This window comes from Leucoraja erinacea, chromosome 38 (assembly GCF_028641065.1).
Source record: "Leucoraja erinacea ecotype New England chromosome 38, Leri_hhj_1, whole genome shotgun sequence".
Lineage (NCBI taxonomy): Eukaryota > Metazoa > Chordata > Chondrichthyes > Rajiformes > Rajidae > Leucoraja > Leucoraja erinaceus.
Genome location: NC_073414.1, coordinates 10753614 through 10775128, shown reverse-complemented (window position 1 = coordinate 10775128; position 21515 = coordinate 10753614). Strand labels below are relative to the sequence as shown.

The 21515-nt window shown below is 41.1% G+C and overlaps 1 protein-coding gene across 5 annotated transcripts in view; it reads right to left on the bottom strand.

The window, feature by feature from the left end:
• LOC129714278 (ryanodine receptor 1-like) overlaps positions 1 to 21515 on the bottom strand; it is a 525269-nt gene that overhangs the window by 403917 nt on the left and 99837 nt on the right. For all 5 annotated transcript variants that reach the window (XM_055663830.1, XM_055663832.1, XM_055663834.1 and 2 more), the window contains exons 9-18: positions 17154 to 17228; positions 13201 to 13357; positions 11527 to 11691; positions 10309 to 10430; positions 9650 to 9836; positions 8744 to 8879; positions 7915 to 8010; positions 6759 to 6877; positions 5075 to 5208; positions 3787 to 4028 (exon numbers count right to left, since the gene is read on the bottom strand). In XM_055663830.1, the coding sequence (XP_055519805.1) occupies positions 3787 to 4028; positions 5075 to 5208; positions 6759 to 6877; positions 7915 to 8010; positions 8744 to 8879; positions 9650 to 9836; positions 10309 to 10430; positions 11527 to 11691; positions 13201 to 13357; positions 17154 to 17228 (1433 nt within the window). The remainder of the gene's footprint in view (positions 1 to 3786; positions 4029 to 5074; positions 5209 to 6758; positions 6878 to 7914; positions 8011 to 8743; positions 8880 to 9649; positions 9837 to 10308; positions 10431 to 11526; positions 11692 to 13200; positions 13358 to 17153; positions 17229 to 21515) is intronic.

Below are 21515 nucleotides of genomic sequence, written 5' to 3'. Positions count from 1 at the left end.
TGGCCTACCCCTGCACCTAATTTCTATGTTTCTATGTTTCTATGTAACCAAAGTAACAGGCAGCATCTTTGGAGAGAAGGAATGGATGACATTTCTAGTCGAGACCCTTCTTCAGACTGACCGTTTTAAATGTCAGTAGGGACTTGGGCAACAGAACCTCTGGACTGATCTAGGCCTGCTCTTAACTACATATCCTTTATAGCAGGGATCAACAGATGACAAATCTAAAAACGTTCTAGTTGATATTTCCCTTTTTAGTCCATGGGTCATAAGAGCTAACAGCCTAGACTGGAATCTAAGTTAGGAGCTGCTAGTCTCTGAAGTGCTATCTTCAAACAAATTGAATGACAGGGTCAGGACAGAAGCATGTTATTTTTTATTTTTGAAACATGTATTTGATTACACAGCCAAGCCAAAAGTTAATTTTCTTCCCAATAATATTACTCATGTCTATGAATCTTCATATTTCAGCAAAAATTGTAAACAAACCTTGTCCCCAAACTAATCACATCCCGCCTTGTACATTAATCGGTAAATAACACAATACTCTGCCGTCATCAGTTTAGGGGTTGAATATGGCAGGGCAGCTGACTGTAGCCAGTCATAGAGTCAGTCATACATGCCCGTCCGTTTATCTTGTCCATGTGGAGCTAGTTGGCCAACTGGACAAGGCTTGTTTGGCTGCATTAGCCCATGGCCTTCCAAACCTTTCCTATCCATATATCTGTCCATCTTTTGAAAGTGGTAATTGCATCCGCTTCTATGGCAGCTAATTCCAGACATGGTCTACCCTCTGAGTGAAAATGTTGCCTTAGGTTCCTCTTAATTCTCATCTTAACCCTATGCCCTTTAATTTTGGAATCCTCTACCCTAAGAAAAAGACTTGGAGCATTCACTTTATCCACGCGCCTTATAATCTGCTATACTTCAATAACTTGGAGAAACCAGCCTCCAATGCTGCAAAGAACTAGTTCCCAGCCAATCCGACCCCTCCATATAATTCAAGCCCGCAAGCTCATGCAGCATCCTAGTAAATCTCTTCTGAATCCTTTCCAAGTTAATGACATCCTTCCTACAGCTGGCTGACCAGAACTGGACACAGTACTCCCAAGTGGGGTCTCACCAACCACTACATCATGATGTCCCAACTTTCATACTCAATACCATTCCCAAAGACAAGTGTGGCAAAAGCTTGCCTTTACCGGGTTCCTGGGTTACATAAGGATTTCATTCCTGAGAAGTGAAGGCAAGAATAGAAAGATAGATCAGATGAATACATAGGGGGCAGGAAATCAAGTTTTTGGGTCATTGGAATCTCTTCTGGAGCAAAGGTGATCTGTATAAGAGAGACAGGTGGCACTTGAATTGAAGGGTAACCAATATTCTGGAAGGAAAAATTGCTGATTCTATCCAAGGGGGGTTAAACCGGATTGGCAAAGAGGGGAGTCCCAGAGTAGCAAGGAGGCAGATGAGAAATTGAGGGAAAATACTGTACTTAATGAGAGCAAGAGGAGCATATAGGATAGGTAGGAGCTCAGCAAAGAGAGAGGAAAGGTGAATCATTTAAACTGCATTGATTTCAATATGAGAAGCTCAATATGTCAGGCACAAGATGTTCCAGGTACAGATGCAACAAATATGATGTAACAGAGGAGGGGGGGCTTTTTGATGATGGAAAACATAATCACAGCACATAAAGAGAATATTTTTGGAGGATCATGTCATTCAGCGAGGCTATATGGTAGAACTCACAAACAGGAAGGGAATGATCACTTTGATGGGATTGTATTATAGAGGCTTTGCCAACAGTCAACGGGACATTTGAGGATCGGATGAGCTGGGTGATTGCAGATAACCTTATGAAGAACAGAGTATTGATGAGAGATTTGTTGGGTCTCAATTAGTGTAAAGGGCTTGGACGGGATGGAATTTGTTAAATGGGTGGTCGATGGTCGGCTCGGACTCTGTTTCTATGCTGTACCTCTACACTAACCTATGAAGGTGCAATACTTTCCCAACATTTAAGAAAAAGACAGATACATGGATAGGACAGGTTTGGAAGAATATGGACCAAATACAGGCAGATGGGACCAGTGCAGCTGGGACATGTTGGCCGGTGTGGGAAAGTTGAGCCGAACGGCCTGTTTCCATACTGTATCACTCTCTATGATTCTCTCCCTCTCTCTCTCTCTCTCTCTCTGACCTCTTAGGGAACGAGGTAAGGCAGATGACTGAAGTGTCAGTGGTGGAGTACTTTGGGAACAGTCACCATAATTAGTTTTAAAGTAGGTATGGATCAAAATAGGACGGACTGGGTTAAATTTGGAGGACCAACAAGGGAACGTGCAGTGGTCGATTAGGCAAGTCCAATCACAGGTAAGGGGACTGTCGGCACGGCTTTTAAAAATGAGGTAGCAAGAGTACAGAGCTGGCATGTTCTCGTTTAGGTGAAGAGCAAGGCTGGGGTGTTTAGGGAACCCTGGATGACATATAGACCCACTGGTCAGCAAAAATTAGAAGCCACACATTAGGCAGTCAGGATCAAGCAGATCCCTCGGTAAATACAAGACGTGTAGGATTATATTTAAGACGATAATCAGAATCAAAAAGAAAGACATTAAATGGATCTGGCAGGCAAGGTATATGAAAATCCTAAGAAATACAACAGGTGCAGGACTGGTAGCTCAGTTTTCCCATGGCACAGATGTTACAGGCATGATAGGGGTAAAGGTAAGAGAGGAAGGGTAGGAGTATGTTTGATCAAGGAGAATATCACAGAAGTACTTAAGAAATTCTTGGCGGACTGAGGCTACATGGGTGGAATTTAGAAATAAGAAGGAAATGATCACATTAGAATACACCCCACCCTCACTTCCCCAGCAGGAACCGGAGGAACAAATATGTTGGGAGATCGCAAGTAACTATCAGAATAATATTTTGCTAAGGTTGAATGCTGGAAAAAGAAAAGTGCAATAGCTAAAGCCGTGGCGCTGGTTACAGCTGACGGCCACCTAAGAGATTTGTTTTTGGAAACTGACAATGCAATCTTTAACCCCCCACTCCCAACAAGATAAGTAGCTGCAGCATTATCATTACTGTTGAGGGAGAAAAAAAAATCTTCAGTAACATAACTTCACTTATAACATTATTCAATAATAAATAAGAGTTTTGTTTAATTTTAACAAATGAGCTGCTACCCTATATACCCTGATGATATGTACACTGTTGTAACTAACTTGCTGATCTTGAAAAAATATTTTGACATTTATGGAAGAATTTGTATGAAGTCAGTTTTCCGTAAATCAGGTCTGCAGTAACCCAGACTGCACTGTGTTATAAAATGGAGAACTATGAACTGAATGAGAGGCATTGTGGAATTTGACCACATTCCTATGCTCCTGCAGCCACAGGAAGCCTAATTACTAACTTGACTGCTTTAATGTGTACAACATTAAATCATTATTGGTCTGTATCCAGCCAATTTTATTGGATCAATGCACATAATCAATTTACGTCAAGATTGGTATAATTAGCAAATGTATAAAAGGTGTCCAATTGCCTTTGTTCAATGTAAAATGTGAACAATGTCCACCAGTAAAATCAAGGCACCTTTAATGATTGGAACAGACTTGGTTGTCAACTCCCTCAACGCCAGAACCAGGTAAATACATACATGTTCATTGTAAAAGTCAGTATCATCATTGTACATTCTAAAATAGATTCAGCCTCAGAGAGTTGTTTTAAATTAGTAAATAACAAAACAATAGAAAGAACAAAATATCTGACCTGACCACAGGTGAAGTCCATCAAAACCATAGGAATATAAGTCGTCTCCAACTCCATTGCTCCCCCAGCCCTCACCTCCTCCTGGATAAGGGCTGTAACCCTCTGTTAACGCCCAGCCTACTCGTAGATGAGTAGATTGTGGTGTTACATATGGGTCAACATAGTCCACAATCAGTTCAAAGTACCACTTCTTATATTGTGTAGAACCTTCATATGTACCCACAAAAATATTTGGCCTCATGCTGAAATAAGAAGAGCATGTTGACAGCATTTAAGTACAATTATTATGTTTTAATCTTAGTTAGATTTTATATGAGTGAGCTTACAAAAAAATATAATCAACACAATTGTATGAAAAAAAAATTCTTATGTCTGCTTGATTTTAGTTGCTACTTTGAGACATTAATCCATTAAGTACTCTTATCACAATGGAGCATCTGTCATTCACTGGAAAAGAAAGAGAAAGTAAATGGAAACAGATTTGTATTCATTCCAATGATACTCTCCTCACACATCTGGTGTCACAGTGGTAGAGTTGCTGCCTTGCAGCGCCAGCAATCCGGGTTCAATCCTGACTATAGGTGCTGTCTATCAGGAGTTTGTACGTTCTCCATGTGACCATGGGTTTCCTCCGGGTGCTCTAGTTTCCTCCCACATTCCAAAGAAATGCAGGTTTGTAGATTAATTGGCTTCTGTAAATTGTCTCTAGTGTGTAGGATAAAACTGGTGTTCAGGTGATCATTGGTTGGTGTGGACCCAGTGGGCTGAAGGACCTGACTCCATGCTGTATTTCTAAACTAAGCTAAAGTCATGGAAGCCCACACAGCCCCCACCCCTTGCCCCCCCCCCCCCCCCCCCCCCCCCCCCCCTCCCCTGTACACGATGAAGCAAAGGGGATTATTAAAGGGCACTTCTTCATCTGCAATTAGCTTTCTTGCCTCTAATTTAAATTTGCTACACCATCTGCCACTGTTTCTCGAAGTTTCCACAACTTTTATTCGTCCTGTTGGGAAGTTTCTGATGACATTTCTGGCAACAGTACCATGCAAGGAACCAGGACCATGAGGATGCCCTGCCCCAGAGAGCATTACATTTTCTTTTCTTAATGAGCAAGAAATCGGACAGTTTCCCACTCCAATAATGAAAGAGAATGTAGCATCAGCAGAGAATGGGAGTGCATTCGTTTGCCTCAAATTCTGAGCACACAGCTGTAATAAATGTATTAAGTTTGAAGTCATGGATCCAATAAGATTTGGTAGAAGGTTGTTGTAAGTTTTGTCTGTTATACCTGGTGACATAGTTAATCATGTTTGTTTGGAGCAGCAGATCACGACCAGGAAGTAGATTCTCCGTAATAAGATTTTGATTGGATCGTACTGCCACGCCATTGCAGACACAGAGAGAGCGCAATACATCCAGCACCTATAAAATTAGAACAATTCAACAACTTTTGTTTGGTACTTTTTAAATAGCTATGGCAAAATTTATGGATCAGAAAAATAACTTTGAAACTGGTTTCAATGTCAGAACAGATATAATTATATTCAGTACCCATCAAAAAGTTTATTTCCCAACCAATTAGTTTAGCATTCTTCCTAGTAACAGTATGAGACCATTCTGGGCTGATGGAAATCCTGGAAGCATATCTGAACTGAAAATAAGCTCCCGGCTAAATATCCATAGAACCAATAAGACTGTTCTTTCCCTTTTAAAAATATTGTCCCACTCTACATTAGTCCTAGTTCATCTACAGCTGAAATAATAACTCACATCATTAACTATCGGCCTGAACATGGTAAAGAAGAAGCCTGAGGATCTCTTCTCAGTCTATCATCCACAAATAAACTCAACACATACTCCACTCTTCATGTTCCAACTTGCACCCAGGCTTCATCCATCCATTAGTGCTCTAATGGCCACCAGTCAAACAATGTCGCTACCTTCGCATGGGTACAGTGAACATTCATTGGATTCATTTCTGGCTCGCAAACTGTTCAGTGGATTCCGAATATAATACCATCTGTCTTTCAACATTTCATTGGCGTAAATTACCATTAATTATTCAACATCAGCCAAGCAGTCTGAACAATTAGAATTATCGAGGGAATTATTAGAAAGATTGTGGAGAGGGAGAACAAGGTGTATTAGCAGACATATGGAAAATTGTAGATGGTGTTGAGCAGCAGGAGGGGTAAAACAGAATTTGGGGGACGGATCCAAAGCAACAATGGTGGAATGGGAAGAGAAGGTTTTTTAATTCAGTTGTAGGACAATAAGGAAGAAGAGATAGTTGTCTTTCTCAAGTATGCAAGACCTTATGACAAACGTTTGAATACAGGCTCAAGGCTAAACCTTGACTTGCAAAGTGACTATGCCCAAATATTTTGAAGAGGAAAGAGTGATTTGACGCAACAGGAAGAAGGGGCTCAACATGCGAGGCTGGAGGGACCAAGATTGGTTTTCTGAGGAAATGAAGGAAAGTGAGTCAGTATCTAAGGAAGATTGTTATCATAGTATTTACAAAGAGAGGTTAGGTGGTCAATTAATCAAATTGGTCAGGGGAGTGTGAAATGGATGTCATGGAGAAATTAACCTTGGAAAAGAAACTGTTTCAATGGGTGGAAGAGAAGAGGGAATGGTGACAAAAGATTGTAGATGTTAGAATCTTGAGTAAAAAAACAAGGAAGAACTCAGCAGAGGAAAATAAACAGACGAGGGGTGCTCAAATCCAGAGCAATCTGGTCAGGTGATTGGCACCTCGTAAAAGTGTTTCAGAATTTTAATATCTGGGTGGAGGGTTTGGGTAAGGGGTTAAAAGTAAGTTGTAACTTGCAACAGTTATTAATGGGAAACATTCTACTGCCAATGCATCTGTGATCTTGCTATATCAGCCTCCTTTCCCCAAACTAACTGTATTCACTTTATTTAACAGCAGATACAGACTCCTAAATTATTTTTTTCCCATTAATTACCTTATGATTTCGTCCATGTTTGTCCAAAAGAGAGATAATTGATTTGATATGGTTTTCTGTTATGATGTTCAGAACTTCAGGGCTTTCAATCAAAACACAGTACAGGACTTCTAGGATACCTACAGCGCCACAAGACATGATAACGATTTTCAATTATACTTTCATGGTGCCATAAGGAAAACACTGGCAACAAAAAAAATACGCTTTTAAGAAAGATGACTGAATGCTGAATCAACAAAGTATACTTTAAGGAATTTCTTGAAAGTGAGCAAGGTTAAATGATGCAAGTTTAGAAATACTTTTGAAAGAAAGAGGCATCTGAGCAGCAGAAGACCAGTCTTCAAATCTCTCAAGAAAAGGGAAAATGCATATGAATGTTTTGCAACAGAATGGCTTTAAAGGTAGTAACGTATAACGGTCTTTATACACGAGGTTGACCATCTATTCTCACACTTTACATCCAAATTTAAGTGGGATGTTATCAATTAATTCTAAATGATAGACCTTTGATTATGAATTTTAAAACTTTAAACGCTCATTTTCTTAAACTCTGTAGATAGACACAAAATGTTGGAGTAATTCAGCGGGACAGGCAGCATGGAGAGAAGAAATGGGTGACTTTTCGGGTCGAGACTCCGAAGAAAGGGTCTCGACCCGAAACGTGACCCATTCCTTCTCTCCAGAAATGCTCTGTCCCGTTGAGTTGCTCCAGCATTTTGTGTCTGTCTGCAGTTCCATCCTAGACAGTTCTTAAACTCTGTTCTTGTATTGAGCTGTCAAACTACTGAAGTGAGTCAGAGATTTACAAAAATATTTCCTTAATTGGTGAAGTACAGAGCCCTCTGTTTGACAGCAAGATTTAATGTGGATGTAGAATCAAATTGTGAAAACTTAACAACAACATGAAGATTTAGAGCTAGAATCATTCCAGCACAGATGCAGATGAAGAAACACTATGATGAGGTTTGCCTTTGTCGTAGAAGCAACTTAGAAATTCGTTGTTGAAATAGACAATACACAATAGGTAATGGCCTACTCCTGCACCTATTGTCTATAGTTGTCACAAACATTGTACAATAGCAAAACCAAAACATGCTTTGCTGCCAAGTATTGGCTAAGGTGAGCCTCCAGTATAAAAATGATTGCAGTAAGGTACCTGAAGAAGCTTCCAGTCGATCCAGTTTACTGACCAACCAGTCAAGGTTATCGGAAAAGAGAGCACAATTTCTACGATTTCCACGGATGAGAGCAGCTATAAAAAAGGGAAAATACATGATTAATGAAATGTAAAAATTATTTTAAGGAGGGATAATTGAACAAGCAAGTTTGGGGGAAAGTGGAAGAGCAGTGGGTCTCTTGAAAATAATCGAGAACAGGCTTGCATTTATATAGCACCTAGCATGATCACAGAACACCGCAAAAGACATCATGACCAAGGTATCGTTTTAAAATGTATATAGCTTTATAATATTACAAAGAATGGAAGGTAATTTGTGCTCAAACAGCAGAGATAAATAATAAATAATAAGACAATCTGCTTTAGTGAAAATAGGATAAACAACGATAACAAGCTAAATTAACGTAAACACAGGATTTATTGAAATCCTTTTTGTTGTCTATCAAATGCAAATAGGTTCTACAATATATTAAGAGACAAATAACCAAAAAGGAAATACAGTTATATCAGAGATATAATCACAACTAGGCTGGATCAGATAAGGAAGGTGCATTTCCTTCCCTCGTGCTTATTGGTTAATTGATAATCTAGAAATTTTATGTTTATCGTTACCAGGGCTGGCTTTAGTTCCAGATTTGTTCAAATAGCTGAATATGTTACCCGAACTTTTCAGTAGGACTCAGAATGCCTTTGTGATCACTGGCTGCTAGTTCAGTAACTTAACTATAAGACTACTGGTCCTAACTGTCATGGTGGAGACTGAAAAATTAAATATTTTCCATCACAGTATTGTGTTTATGTTCCTTACCTAACAGTTCATAAAGAAGGTTAACAATTTCTTTCCAAGATTCAGCTGCTTCTTCTCCCGCAAACTCAGAGAAATGAGCTGCGCTGTTATACATGTTCATTCGGTCAATGGAATCCAACACCCGTTGAATCATGCCCTAAAATATAACACAATATACAACCAACAATTACATCATGATTCCTCTGTGACAACCACAATTACTCTGGTTGCAGATTTGTACCTTTTGGGGCTTCCACTGAATTTCCAAGAAATTGATTTGTTTATCTAACAACATATAAACTCTATGTGAAGCCACCATCATGCCTCTTGGTAGCTTTATGGATGATGGGTTGGACCACATTGTGCATCCAATTTCACTGCAATGTTCAGATGAAAATTGGATTTTCTAATTTCAAGTAACCCACTACCCCTGTGTTCCTTTTCCACTCTCACCAGTTCACCCAACTTCTCTCTTCCTTTGTTCAAATATAATCAGTACTGAATTACATGATGAAAATAAAATAGTTGAAAGTAAATTAAATGTATTCATTGTACAATCCCAATGCACACATAGTGCCAGCTATTTTCTTCCTGATACACCACACTAACCCTTATGTCTGACGCATCTCTGGGTGAACTGACACCCAAGTGGGTACATGGAGGACTTCTTTAAAGTACCAGTGCATGATGGAGAATTTAATTTGCATTTACATCGATTGTGCCAATTACTATAAATGGAGGCCCTGAATAATAAGGTAGGGCACTATCAATTACTTCACACATGGGTAAATATTAGAGTTGAAATCAGTATTCTGGAAATGAAATTGAGGGGTGTAAGCCATGTTGCCTGTTGTTTCTTTACATTACTTCCGAAACTACACAATTTCACCCATTAATCGTTCCTATTCAAAAATATTGTTTTCTTACCTCTTCCTGGAATAAATTCTGCCTATTTTTGAGTGAGCGTAATTTGGTCTGCTTCTCTTCATGAGCAAGCTCCTCTTCGGGGTGTTGGAAGTAGTTGATCAGATCCTGAAGGCTCAGCACTATTGTATCAATAGGTAAGGATACTGGAGCTGAAGACTTATTCTTTCCACTTAGCATATCTAGACCACTTCATTAAAAAAAAATACAAAGTACAGTAAATATAGGAGATCAATTCTGAAAACTACTATTCTAAATATTCCACAGCCAACTTTGGGCTCCAATAAAAATATTTGGCCATTTCTACAAATATTTTCAGTATTGAATAAAGTAGTGAATATTTAATCAGAATCCTGCTAATAATAATAATCCTTCTAAAATAAATACATTTTGACCAGACAAAAGATTGTTTTGAATTTCAGTCATTTGTGATATAATACAATCATGTAGAATTATCCAACAGAAGTTAAAAAAGTGCTTCAATTGGCTACGTCAAGCAGTATTATAAGATGACAACATTTTGTAAGCCGGCAATATGTCAATCATTATTTGTTTAGAGAATAAACTCTTAAAATCCACCCTAACATTTAAATAAACTCTTTACTGATTTGGACTGACAGTGTGCTTCCAAAATGTTCTTTCTTTCATTCAAGTGGACCTACTTAATGAATTGGTTGAAAAGGCCGCCTGTGCTATAAATCATTCGTGAAGCCTGGGATTCCTCTTGTTGCGAACGTGACAGTGAAAGTGCATCATCCATGTGTCCTTCTTGGTGTAGTATAGCCTAAAACAACATTTCTTTCAATGGTTATTTATTTTAGAAAGATCTACTTTGCAAAGATACATTTTTATCTGTCTCTCCTGTATTTTTAATAGGACTTAAAAAAGTCCGTTGCTAGATGCTTATACTTAATCCAAGTAGTCAATGCTCAAATGTCACAGAATTTCATATTCAGAGCAGTGTATACACACTAGGACAGTACAACTCAAACATACAATAGAGGAGATTTGCCCATTTCACAGAGTGCAGTTTTTTTCCAGTCACAGGTCAATGTAACATGGAATAAAAACAGAAAATGCTGGCGATACAAGGCAGGCCCGGCAGCATTTGGAGAGAAATGGACTCAACATTTCAAATTAGTGATCATAATCAACAAAATTAATGGGTACCTCCAGCATTTGTTTTCACATTTCCACTATCTGCAGTTATTTGCTTCTCATAACCTAAAGTAAATCACATTGATAATCATTTTGAACAATATAAGGTACACAAAAAAGCTGGAGAAACTCAGCGGGTGCAGCAGCATCTATGGAGCGAAGGAAATAGGCAACGTTTCGGGCCAAAACCTTTCTTCAGACAATATAATGTCACTTTCAAAATTGGTTAAAGTAATTCTGGTCAAAGTCCTGGAATTTCCACACCGAAGTCCCTCTGTTCCGTAATATTCCCCCCAACCTAGCCTCCTTAGTACTCCTCAATAATTCCATATCATCTGCAGACATGCTGATCATGTCTTCTACATCCACATTAAATCATTCCCGTATAAACAAGGGTCCCAGCACTGATCCCTGTGGAGCATCACTAGTCACAGGTATCCAATCACAAAAACAACCTTCCACCTGACCCACTGTCTCCTATTGCCAAGACATTTTGCCAACTTGCACGGGATCCCATGGGCCCGAACATTTTGGACTAATGGAATCTTGTTAAAGGCCTTTAATCTGATGTGAAACACATAGCACATATCTCATTAAATTTAAAGCATAAACTAACAAAATGGTCACTTTCCAAGGGAGGATCTTTTGGTTAAATAATGGGTTACAAGCTTTGTAATTGTATTTCAGCCTTAAAAGTGTAATTGGCTAGAAGATGTACTTACTTTTCTCTTCAAAGGTCCCAAGCGGACTGTTTTGGTATCAGCTGCTGCATACGTCAACCAAAGTCCACTGTTCACATGTTGGACAAAGCACATCGACTCACCGTACTTGATCTCAGGGGTTCCCATGCCTTCTACATCCCTTTTATGAGATGTATCGATTTTATCCTAAGAAAGCGCAAAATTAGTTTCAGTCCTATTTCAATATTTACAATGTTAAGTGATTTGTATGAGGATAATTTGTTCATTATTATGCGTTTATATTTGTTCTTGCATTTATATTCTTGATAATGGCCATTACTTTGGATGATTTTAATGTTCATAGCGGTAGATTGCAAACTATCCAAGTGGAATATGAGCATCTGTGTGCCACTTGGACTCAGACCCTTTTGTCCCCTCTCCCTCACATTCCACCCGTCTTTTCCCCTGCCTTCACAATTCTACTATCCTTATTTCACACCTATTGTATATTAATCTATACCCTTTATCCAACCATCTGTCTATCAAAATCTTCCCCTCACCCATATCCATCTATCACTTGCCAGGCTTTTCCTGTCTGACCCACTGAGTTACACAAGCACATTATGTCAGAACTCATTTTGTACCCGGGAGATTGAACATTAAACCTGAAGAAATATGGTCTGAATCATGTGGTGAACAACCCATAGAGAATTATTCAACTCGATACAGAATCTATCACAAGAATAATTATGCAAGTAACACATATTCCTTTAACATCCAACTGAAATAACCATAGCTTAAAAAGCAAGAGGATAGAGATAATAAAAATTGGAATCATGAAAGGAGAGCAGGCACACCATGTTTTTAAATACTCTCACATACACACAGACTCAAGATAGCTTAAGTTTAAGAAAGAACTGCAGATGCTGGAAAAATCGAAGGTAGACAAAAAATGCTGGAGAAACTTAGCGTTTGAGGCAGCATCTATGGATGCTGCCTCATCCGCTGAGTTTCTCCAGCATTTTTTGTCTACCCAAGATAGCTTAAGGATCATCAATTCTGCCCTATCTACTAAAGCCCTCTTAAAATTATGAGGGGAAATGTCTGATATATATAGGCCATGGCACTTGAAGGGAAATAAAATTGTGAACCGTCAGGGAATGGCATAATCCAAGCCAGAAAACAATATTGGACGCAGTTATGAGAGGTTAATTAAGTGAATAGAAGTTTGGAATGAAAGACAAAGGATAAGAGGGAATGCCAAGCAATGAAAAGGAATGGGCCAGAATCTACAAAACTTGAGCAAGTAGGCCAAACAAGTTTAGATCTGGTACTTTAATCAAGATCTATCTCATGCCTGATTATGAGAAAATGAACTTTAATCAAGCTTCCTTCTGATCCAGTGATATAAAATCAAGTGAAGCATGATCTGAGCTTGTACCACAAGTACCCTTGTGGTACAAGTTTGTACTTCTCATTATTATGAAAGGGGGTCCTCATCCTCCAAAGCATGCAAGTGATATGCAGCATCGAGAATGAATATCCAGTTTAAATCACGCATTCTGAATGGAGCAGCATACAAATATTGTCACCCACAATCAACTAACTCAAAACCAAGAATGAATAATGATCTCTGTCTAGACTAAAAACTTATGTGAAGATTGACATAAATTTGTATCTGAAAATTAATTCCTTTCTTTCTCAATTTTCTCTCACCTTTGAGATTCGGAAACAAAATGAAGTGATTTTGATGTTTGATTTCTCCTGTTCAAAGAGTAAAAGCCCTTTCTCTTCATCCAGGCCCAAATATTTGCCTGTGGTAACATGACGAATACGGAAAGACTGACCCCATTTCATGTGGCTACCACTCCAGCTGTTGGAACAACATTAATCCTTTAGAAAACAGATGGCAACTCACATTTCTAAGAATAAAATTAAATAAAATTGACTAAAATTAAATAAAACTGTCCTGCTCATAATCATACCTGTACCTGGCATCCAAGTCTTCAATATACTTAGTTTAGAGATACAGCATGGAAACAGGCCTTTTTGCACACCGGGCTCATGCTGACCATCATTTGCCCATGCACACTAGTTCTGTCATCCCGCTTTCTCATCCACTTGAGGTAATTCACGCTTGGGTAAATTTATAGAAACCAATTAACGGACAAATCCACACATCTTTGGGGTGTGGGAAGAAACCGGAGCACGTGGGCACAGGAGAACGTGCAGACTCCACACCGACAGCACCCGAGGTCAAGATCGAACTCTTGTCGCTGACGCTGTGAGGCAGCAGTTCCCCCAGCTGCACCACTGTGCTATCCAATATTACATAGAAAACTTCAAGGATGAAATCTACAAAGGAGCAAGCTAAAAAAGGACAAAAGTGGGATAGGACGTAGCTCTAACATAGCAGAAAGGATAATCCCAAGGGATTTTATGTACATAAAGGGAAAAAGGGTAACCAGAGAGAGTGGGAATCAAAGTGGCCATAGACACAAAATACTGAAGTAACTCAGCGGGACAGGCTATATTTCTGGCAAGAAGGAATGGTGATGTTTTGGGTCAAGACCCTTCTGCAGCAAAGTGGCCAACTGAGGAAATGGGTGTTCTCAATATATTTCTCCTCTGTTTTTGCTGTAGAGTAATACATGAGGAACAGCACATTGAAGTGGCTACAGCGCCTGGAGGGTGTTACATAACTTCTGCTGCCTCAAACGCAAGAAGGAGAATGGGCAGTCAATGGAAGTGTTTTGAGAGCAATCAGTAATATGGTCGAAGAGGTGCTGAAGGTCCTGATGATATGAAAGTAATCAAATCTCCCAAACCTGATCAGATATATCTGAGGACACTGAGGGAAGCTAGGGAGGTGACCTGGCTGTTATTTACGAGCCGTCATTAAATACAGGTATGGTGCCAGAAGACCAGAGTGTGGCAAATGTTGTGCCTCTAGGAGGGCTGCAGGATAATGGGAACTACACACAGTGAGCCATGATGTAGTACAGGGATGGAGTACATGGATTAGTGATGTATTGAGTCAGGACCCTTCTTCAGATTGATTGTAGTAGATAGAAGAAAACTGGAAGAGGGTTGTGCACTGCACAATGCCTGGAAGTTTTAGGTGGATAAGGGTGAGAGATTTTAATTGACAGATGGATGGGTAAAGTCCAGAGATGAGAAGACAAAAGGCTGTGAGATAAGATGCATGAAATGGGAAGTCAGAGGAAGGCTTATGGGTGGAAGGGGAAAAGGGCGAGAGAAAAGGGAGAAATGGGCCTGCATCCATGGAAGAGCAGGGAGACAAACAGGAGGGGTTATTTGTAGGTTAGTTACCTAAAATTGAAGAATTCAATGTTCATACCATTGTCCATTCCAAACACTTGTGCTTGGTTTGCCAAGGCCTGCTGGATCTTCCAGTTAACTATCCCTCCCATTCCCACACTGACCTTTCTGACCTGGGCATCCTCCAGTGCTAGGGTGAAACCACCCCTCAAACTGGAGAAACAGCACCTCATATTCCGCTTTGGTAGCTTAAAACCCAACGATAAAGTTCGAAATTCATCAACTTCAGATTGTAATATATTCAGCAACTAAGCCTCTTCAACTCTGGAGCAGAGAAGTACAACGTTTCACTATTCTCTGAGCAAAGGAATTTCATATCTCAGTCCTCAGGCAGTTTACGAAGAGTCCTCTTTCATATCTCAGGCAGTGAAGAAAGCGAATGGCATGTTGGCCTTTATAACAAGAGGAATAGAATATAGGAGCAAAAAGGTCCTTGTGCAGTTGTACAGAGCCCTAGTGAGACCACACCAGGAGTATTGTGTGCAGTTTTGGTCCCCTAATTTGAGGAAGAACATTATCGCTATTGAGGGAGTGCAGCGTAGGTTTACAGGGTTAATTCCCGGGATGGCGGGACTGTCAGATGCTGAGAGAATGGAGCAGCTGGGCTTGTACACTCTGGAGTTTAGAAGGATGAGAGGGTATCTCATTGAAACATATGATTGTTAAGGGCTTGGGCACACTAGAGGCAGGAAACATGTTCCCGATGTTGGGGGAATCCAGAACCAGGGGCCACAGTTTAAGAATAAGGAGTAAGCCATTTAGAACGGAGACGAGGAAACACTTTTTCTCAGTGGTGAGTCTGTGGAATTCTCTGCCTCAGAGGGCGGTGGAGGCAGGTTCTCTGGATGCTTTCAAGAGAGAGCTAGATAGGGCTCTTAAACATAGTGGAGTCAGGGGATATGGGGTGAAGGCAGGAACAGGGTACTGATTGTTGATGATCAGCCATGATCACATTGAATGGCAGTGCTGGCTCGAAGGGCCAAATGGCCTACTCCTGCACCTATTGTCTATTGTCCTTTACTTTGAGACTCTGCACCCGTTTCTTGACACCCCAACCAGTGGCTACCATTTGCTCAAGAAGGAACTGCAGATGCTGGAAGATCGAAGGTACACAAAATTGCTGGAGAAACTCAGCGGGTGCAGCAGCATCTATGGAGCAAAGAAAATAGGCGACGTTTTGGGCCGAAACCCTTCTTCAGACTGATGGGGGGTGGGAGGGGAGAAGGAAGGAAAAGGGGAGGAGGAGGAGCCCGAGGGCGGGGGGATGGGAGGAGACAGCTCGAGGGTTAAGGAAGGGGAGGAGACAGCAAGGGCTAGCAAAATTGGGATAATTCAACATTCATGCCATCAGGATGCAAGCTGCCCAGGCGGAATATGAGGTGCTGTTCCTCCAATTTCCGGTGTTGCTCACTCTGGCAATGGAGGAGACCCAGGACAGAGTGGTCGGATTGGGAATGGGAGGGGGAGTTGAAGTGCTGAGCCACCGGGAGTTCAGGTAGGTTATTGCGGACTGAGGGGAGGTGTTCAGCGAAACGATCGCCCAACTGCCGCTTAGTCTCCCCGATGTAAATCAGCTGACATCTAGAGCAGCGGATGCAGTAGATGAGGTTGGAGGAGATACAGTTCGCACCTTTGTCGCACCTGGAACGACTGCTTGGGTCCTTGAATGGAGTCGAGGGGGGAGGTGAAGGGACAGGTGTTGCATTTCTTGCGGTTGCAACGGAAAGTGCCCGGGGAGGGGGTGGTACGGGAGGGAAGGGAAGAATTGACAAGGGAGTTGCGGAGGGAGCGGTCTTTGCGGAAGGCAGGCATGGGGGAGATGGGAAGATGTGGCGAGTGGTGGGGTCACGTTGGAGGTGGTGGAAATGGCGGTGGATTATGTGCTGTATTTGTCGGCTGGTGGGGTGAAAGGTGAGGACCAGGGGGACTCTGCCCTTGTTGCGAGTGCGGGGATGGGGAGAGAGAGCAGTGTTGCGTGGTATGGATGAGACCCTGGTGCGAGCCTCATCTATGGTGGCGGAGGGCATGAAGAATGAGGACATTTCCGAACTACCATTTGCTTCCTATTCTTGAATAAAGAGGCCTGTACAATATATTCCAGTTGTGGTTTCAGTGGTTCATAATTACATGTAATATATGTATTTATTTGATACATATTTTTCATGTTTCCTTTATTCATTTAGCTTATATTTTCTGGAATACTTCAGGAAAAAGTTCATTATTACTGCCATCCTACTTTTCCCTTGTTAATCTAATAAACAAATGCAACTTAGATATTTACTCAAAATAAGGAGGAATTCACTTTGCCAAGAAGCAACAATCCTTACCTGATGCGTAATGGCTCCAATCGCCACAAGGACCTGGCATGGCTGCACACTGCACCACCTTCATAATGAACTAACCTGTTAAATATAAAAAGAATAACACTATAAAAAAGTACATAATTAAAACAGCTAACATGACACAGAAAGATGGGTAATTTAGTTTTTAGTTAGAATTATTTAGGATACTAATACTTATGTCTGATAATTATCTGCATTTGTTATTTCACCAACATTGTTTAATCCATTTTATTTTTCTACCAACTTGTTGAGTGCAGCCCTGTGCAGCCATACAGAGCGAGATTTATTTCCCTCATAACAGAGACACCAAAAATCAGAAGACAGAGCTTTAAAGTAAGAAACAATTCTTAGTGGGATTCCGAGGAGGAATTTTTCACTCAGAGCAGTTAGTCTGAAACACACAACCTGAGGTGGTGGTGCAGGCAGGTAATCTGACAAAATTTACATTGCATTGAAACAAAAGGCTATGGGCCAAGTGATGGTAAATGAGATTAGTAAATATGATTACTTTATGGTTACCAAGGTTCATCAAAAGGCCCATACCTATGCTATATGATTTCAGTTCTTCGAGGGTAGGGAGAGGTGGTGCAGTAGTATAGTGTTGCATGGGCACTTTTCCACATTTTAATTACCATCCCATAACTGGAAAATGTCACCTAAAGTAATAGATATGATTTTTATCATGCAAACTTAACAACGGTTGTCATTGTGGGTTTGGATAGCAATGTAGGATGTACGGGATAATGGAGGGCGCTGATCAATGGACACTAGTGATCTGCTACTGCAATGATTTATTGGGAATGTTGATACGCATCCCCAGTAATTGTCAGTGATTAAGAAGAGCAAGTTTGTTGTCCTCTCTCTGGAGGCAGCAGGCAAGGTCCTATCACCAACATTCTGACAGATCCCCCATTGTTGCCTGTCAATGCAGCCGCTCCTGGTGCAATGGACATTCTGAAGCTGGACAATCAAGGCTTAGAGTTGCACATAGTTATTCTTCATGTCCATCTACAATGTACACTGTTAAAAAGGAATATCATTCACATGCTAGGCTGCAGTCCCAACAGGAGAACAGCATGTTAAGAAAGTAGCAGATAAAGATCCGTGGAAGATAGACGCTTAGGGAATGCAATGAAAAAGGTCATGGTTAGGTCTTGGCTGGATACAAACATATTTGGCATTAGGTTTGCTTGGTTAAAGTTTATGATTCGTGAGAAAGATCAGTAACAGCAGGAAATAGACTAGATAAATCTTTCAATAAGAAGATTCAGGTTTCCCTTGAATTGCTCTCATCCGCAGATGGGTGCAGTTCTGCGACTGCGTATAGCAGGGAGCCACATTCTAGACATATTTGTGATGAAATATTTCTACCTAAATGCAACCAATTCCAGAAAACTGATCAAGCAACACACATAAAGAAAATATATTTCCTATTCACATTGCTGTTTTCCAAATGTGGGCAATAGAGAACACAAGTAACAGAACTATGTTGAGGGCTACCCTCACATTAGGGAGCTAGGTTTGACGAGTTAGCATATGACACACACTGCAGGCATTACTTCCATGCTAGACTACAGTGCAAAATCAGTGTTTCATCAGAATGTCAGTGTAATAGATTGCATCGTGCTAAATGATGTTTTTGGAACTGGTCTTGTGGATAATTTAAACAGCACTCACAATGGCAAATAGAGAACATCTGCCTCTTCAGCATCTGTGGAGAACTTAGCCTGGAACTTAGTTTTCATTCATTCCTAAATCAATGCAGTGCTTTGCCAGAATTCTCTACCTCAGGTGGAGGCCGATTCTCTGGATACTTTCGAGAGAGAGCTGGATAGGGCTCTTAAAGATAGCAGTCATAGGATATGGGGAGAAGGCAGGAACGGGGTACTGATTGGGGATGATCAGCCATGATCACATTGAATGGCGGTGCTGGCTCGAAGGCCTGAATGGCCTACTCCTGCACCTATTGTCTATTGTCTAAACATCAAATCACATGTCGGTGATGGGCACATTGATGTTTATCATTTACATCAACGATTTGGATTACAATGTACAAGGCATGATTAGTAAGCTTGCAGGTTACACTAATGAAGGTGGTATCCCAAACACTAAAGATGATTTTCAAGAATCACAACAATATCTTGATTAGCTGGACCATGAAATTGCAATTGGAGTTTAATTCAGATACGTTTGGGGTATTGCATTTTGGGACATGAAACCAGAGCCAAGATGTTCACAGTGAACGGTGGGGCCCTGGGGAGTGTGATAGAGCAAAGGGATCAAGTGTACGTACAAGTTCCCTGTCACAGATAGATGGGCATTCAGAGAATTGAGTCCTGAAGTTGGGACGTTATGTTACAGTAGTACAAAACATGGGCAAGGCTATGCTTTAAGTATTGTGTTCAGATTTGGCCACCCTGTTCAGCAAGGGTGTTTCCGTGAAGTATGACTGTGACTCTGTCACCCAACTTGGTATAGCAAGATTAGGATTTTTTATTTTTTTTTTAAATGAATGTATGTGGTTTTAATACCAACAGAAACTTTAAATTCCAACCAAAACTTCTAGTTTATTTTTATTGTCATGTGCACCTAGATACAGTGAAAAACTGCGTTGCATGCCATCCAATCAATCGCTACATACACAAGTACAATCATACTTAACTAAAAGAGTGGAGCAATTGCAGTGGATAATAGTAGATCCCCTTCAGGGACAACAGGTAAAACAGTCACTATGTTCCAGCCCCCTGATATCTGGCATCTATCGAGTCCATGCAAATACCAAGTCTGGTATTGGTTGAAGATAACTTCACGTACAAGACAAGACATAACGAGTCAAACGAAACAGGCAACTTTTATTTCAAATGGAACTAAATGCAGAGGAATTCACAGCATGAATTTACTAGTTCAAGGATAAATAACAGAAAGAAAATTAACCCACATCTAGTCCTCAATATTTAGTTTTATTTCTCAGGACAAGATGGCTATTTAAAATTGTTCGTTTTACTGTGTAATTTTTATTTTGTGTATCTCAAAAAGACCGCCGAGGCAATCAGTGACTCATTAACTTCCATGATTAAGCGAGCAACAGTCAAGTCTTTCTATGCAGGCTCATGAAAGTGTGTGACCTCTCTTCATAATAGCCATGTGGAAGAGGGAATGGGGGATGGGGGAAAGAGATAGAATGTCATACACTTCATAACAAAGAGGTGATTTCTCTTAAGAATACTTTGTAACAGTTGGTGGGGGTGAGGTGAAAGTGCTGACAAAACACTTAACATTCTGGGAATCCTGAAAAGAGCAATGAAGAACACACTCTAAGAACAACTTAATTTGGGTGGACATATTGCCTGGTTACCTGGAGCTGTGAGTATAAAAACAGCGCGGGGCTTGCTTCTACAGAGGCCCGTGGAGCCATTGGTGCGAAGAGGAGTTGCCTGGAGCTTTGAGTATAAAAACAGCACGGGGTTTGCTTCTACAGAGGCCCGGGGAGCCGTTGGTGCGAGGAGCAGTTACCTGGAGCTTTGAGTATAAAAGCAGCGCGGGGCTTGCATCTACAGAGGCCCGGGGAGCCGTTGGTGCGAGGAGGAGTTACCCAAATCTGCAACGTTCCATCTCACTTCCAGAGAAGGAGTCTGGTGGAAGCCTCTGATTGGTCGAACGGACTAGAGGAAGCAGCTGATTGGCTTGTATCCCGGGTAAGGCTTTATTGTATTCGGATAAGGGGGAGAATGAGGGCCAGGGCAGTTTACTGTTCTGGATGTCAGATGTGGGAGGTCATGGAGTCTGAGTGCCCTCCAGACGTCCATATCTGCGCCAGATGCGTCGAGATGGGGCTCCTAAGGAACCGTGTTAGGAACCTGGAGCAGCAACTCGATGACCTCTGTTTGCTCAGGGAGAGCGAGGAGGTCATAGAAAGGAGTTACAGGGAGGTGGTCACTCCAAGACCACGGGAGACAGAAAACTGGGTCACAGTTAGGAAGGGCAATGGGCAGAGGCAGGGACTGGTGAGTACCCCGGTGGCTGTACACCTTGAAAATAAGTACTCATGTTTGAGTAATGGTGGGGGAGACAGCCTACCTGGGGGCAACGACAGCGGGCGGGCCTCTGGCACAAAGACCGGTCCTGTTGCTCAGAAGGGTAAGGAACAGAAGAGAAGGGCAATTGTAATAGGGGACTCTATAGGCAGGGGGTCGGATAGGCGATTCTGTGGACGCAGACAGGAGACCCGGATGGTAGTTTGCCTCCCTGGTGCCAGGGTCAGGGATGTGTCTGAACGTGTCCAAGATATCCTGAAATGGGAGGAAGAGGAGCCTGAGGTTGTGGTACATATAGGTACCAACGACATAG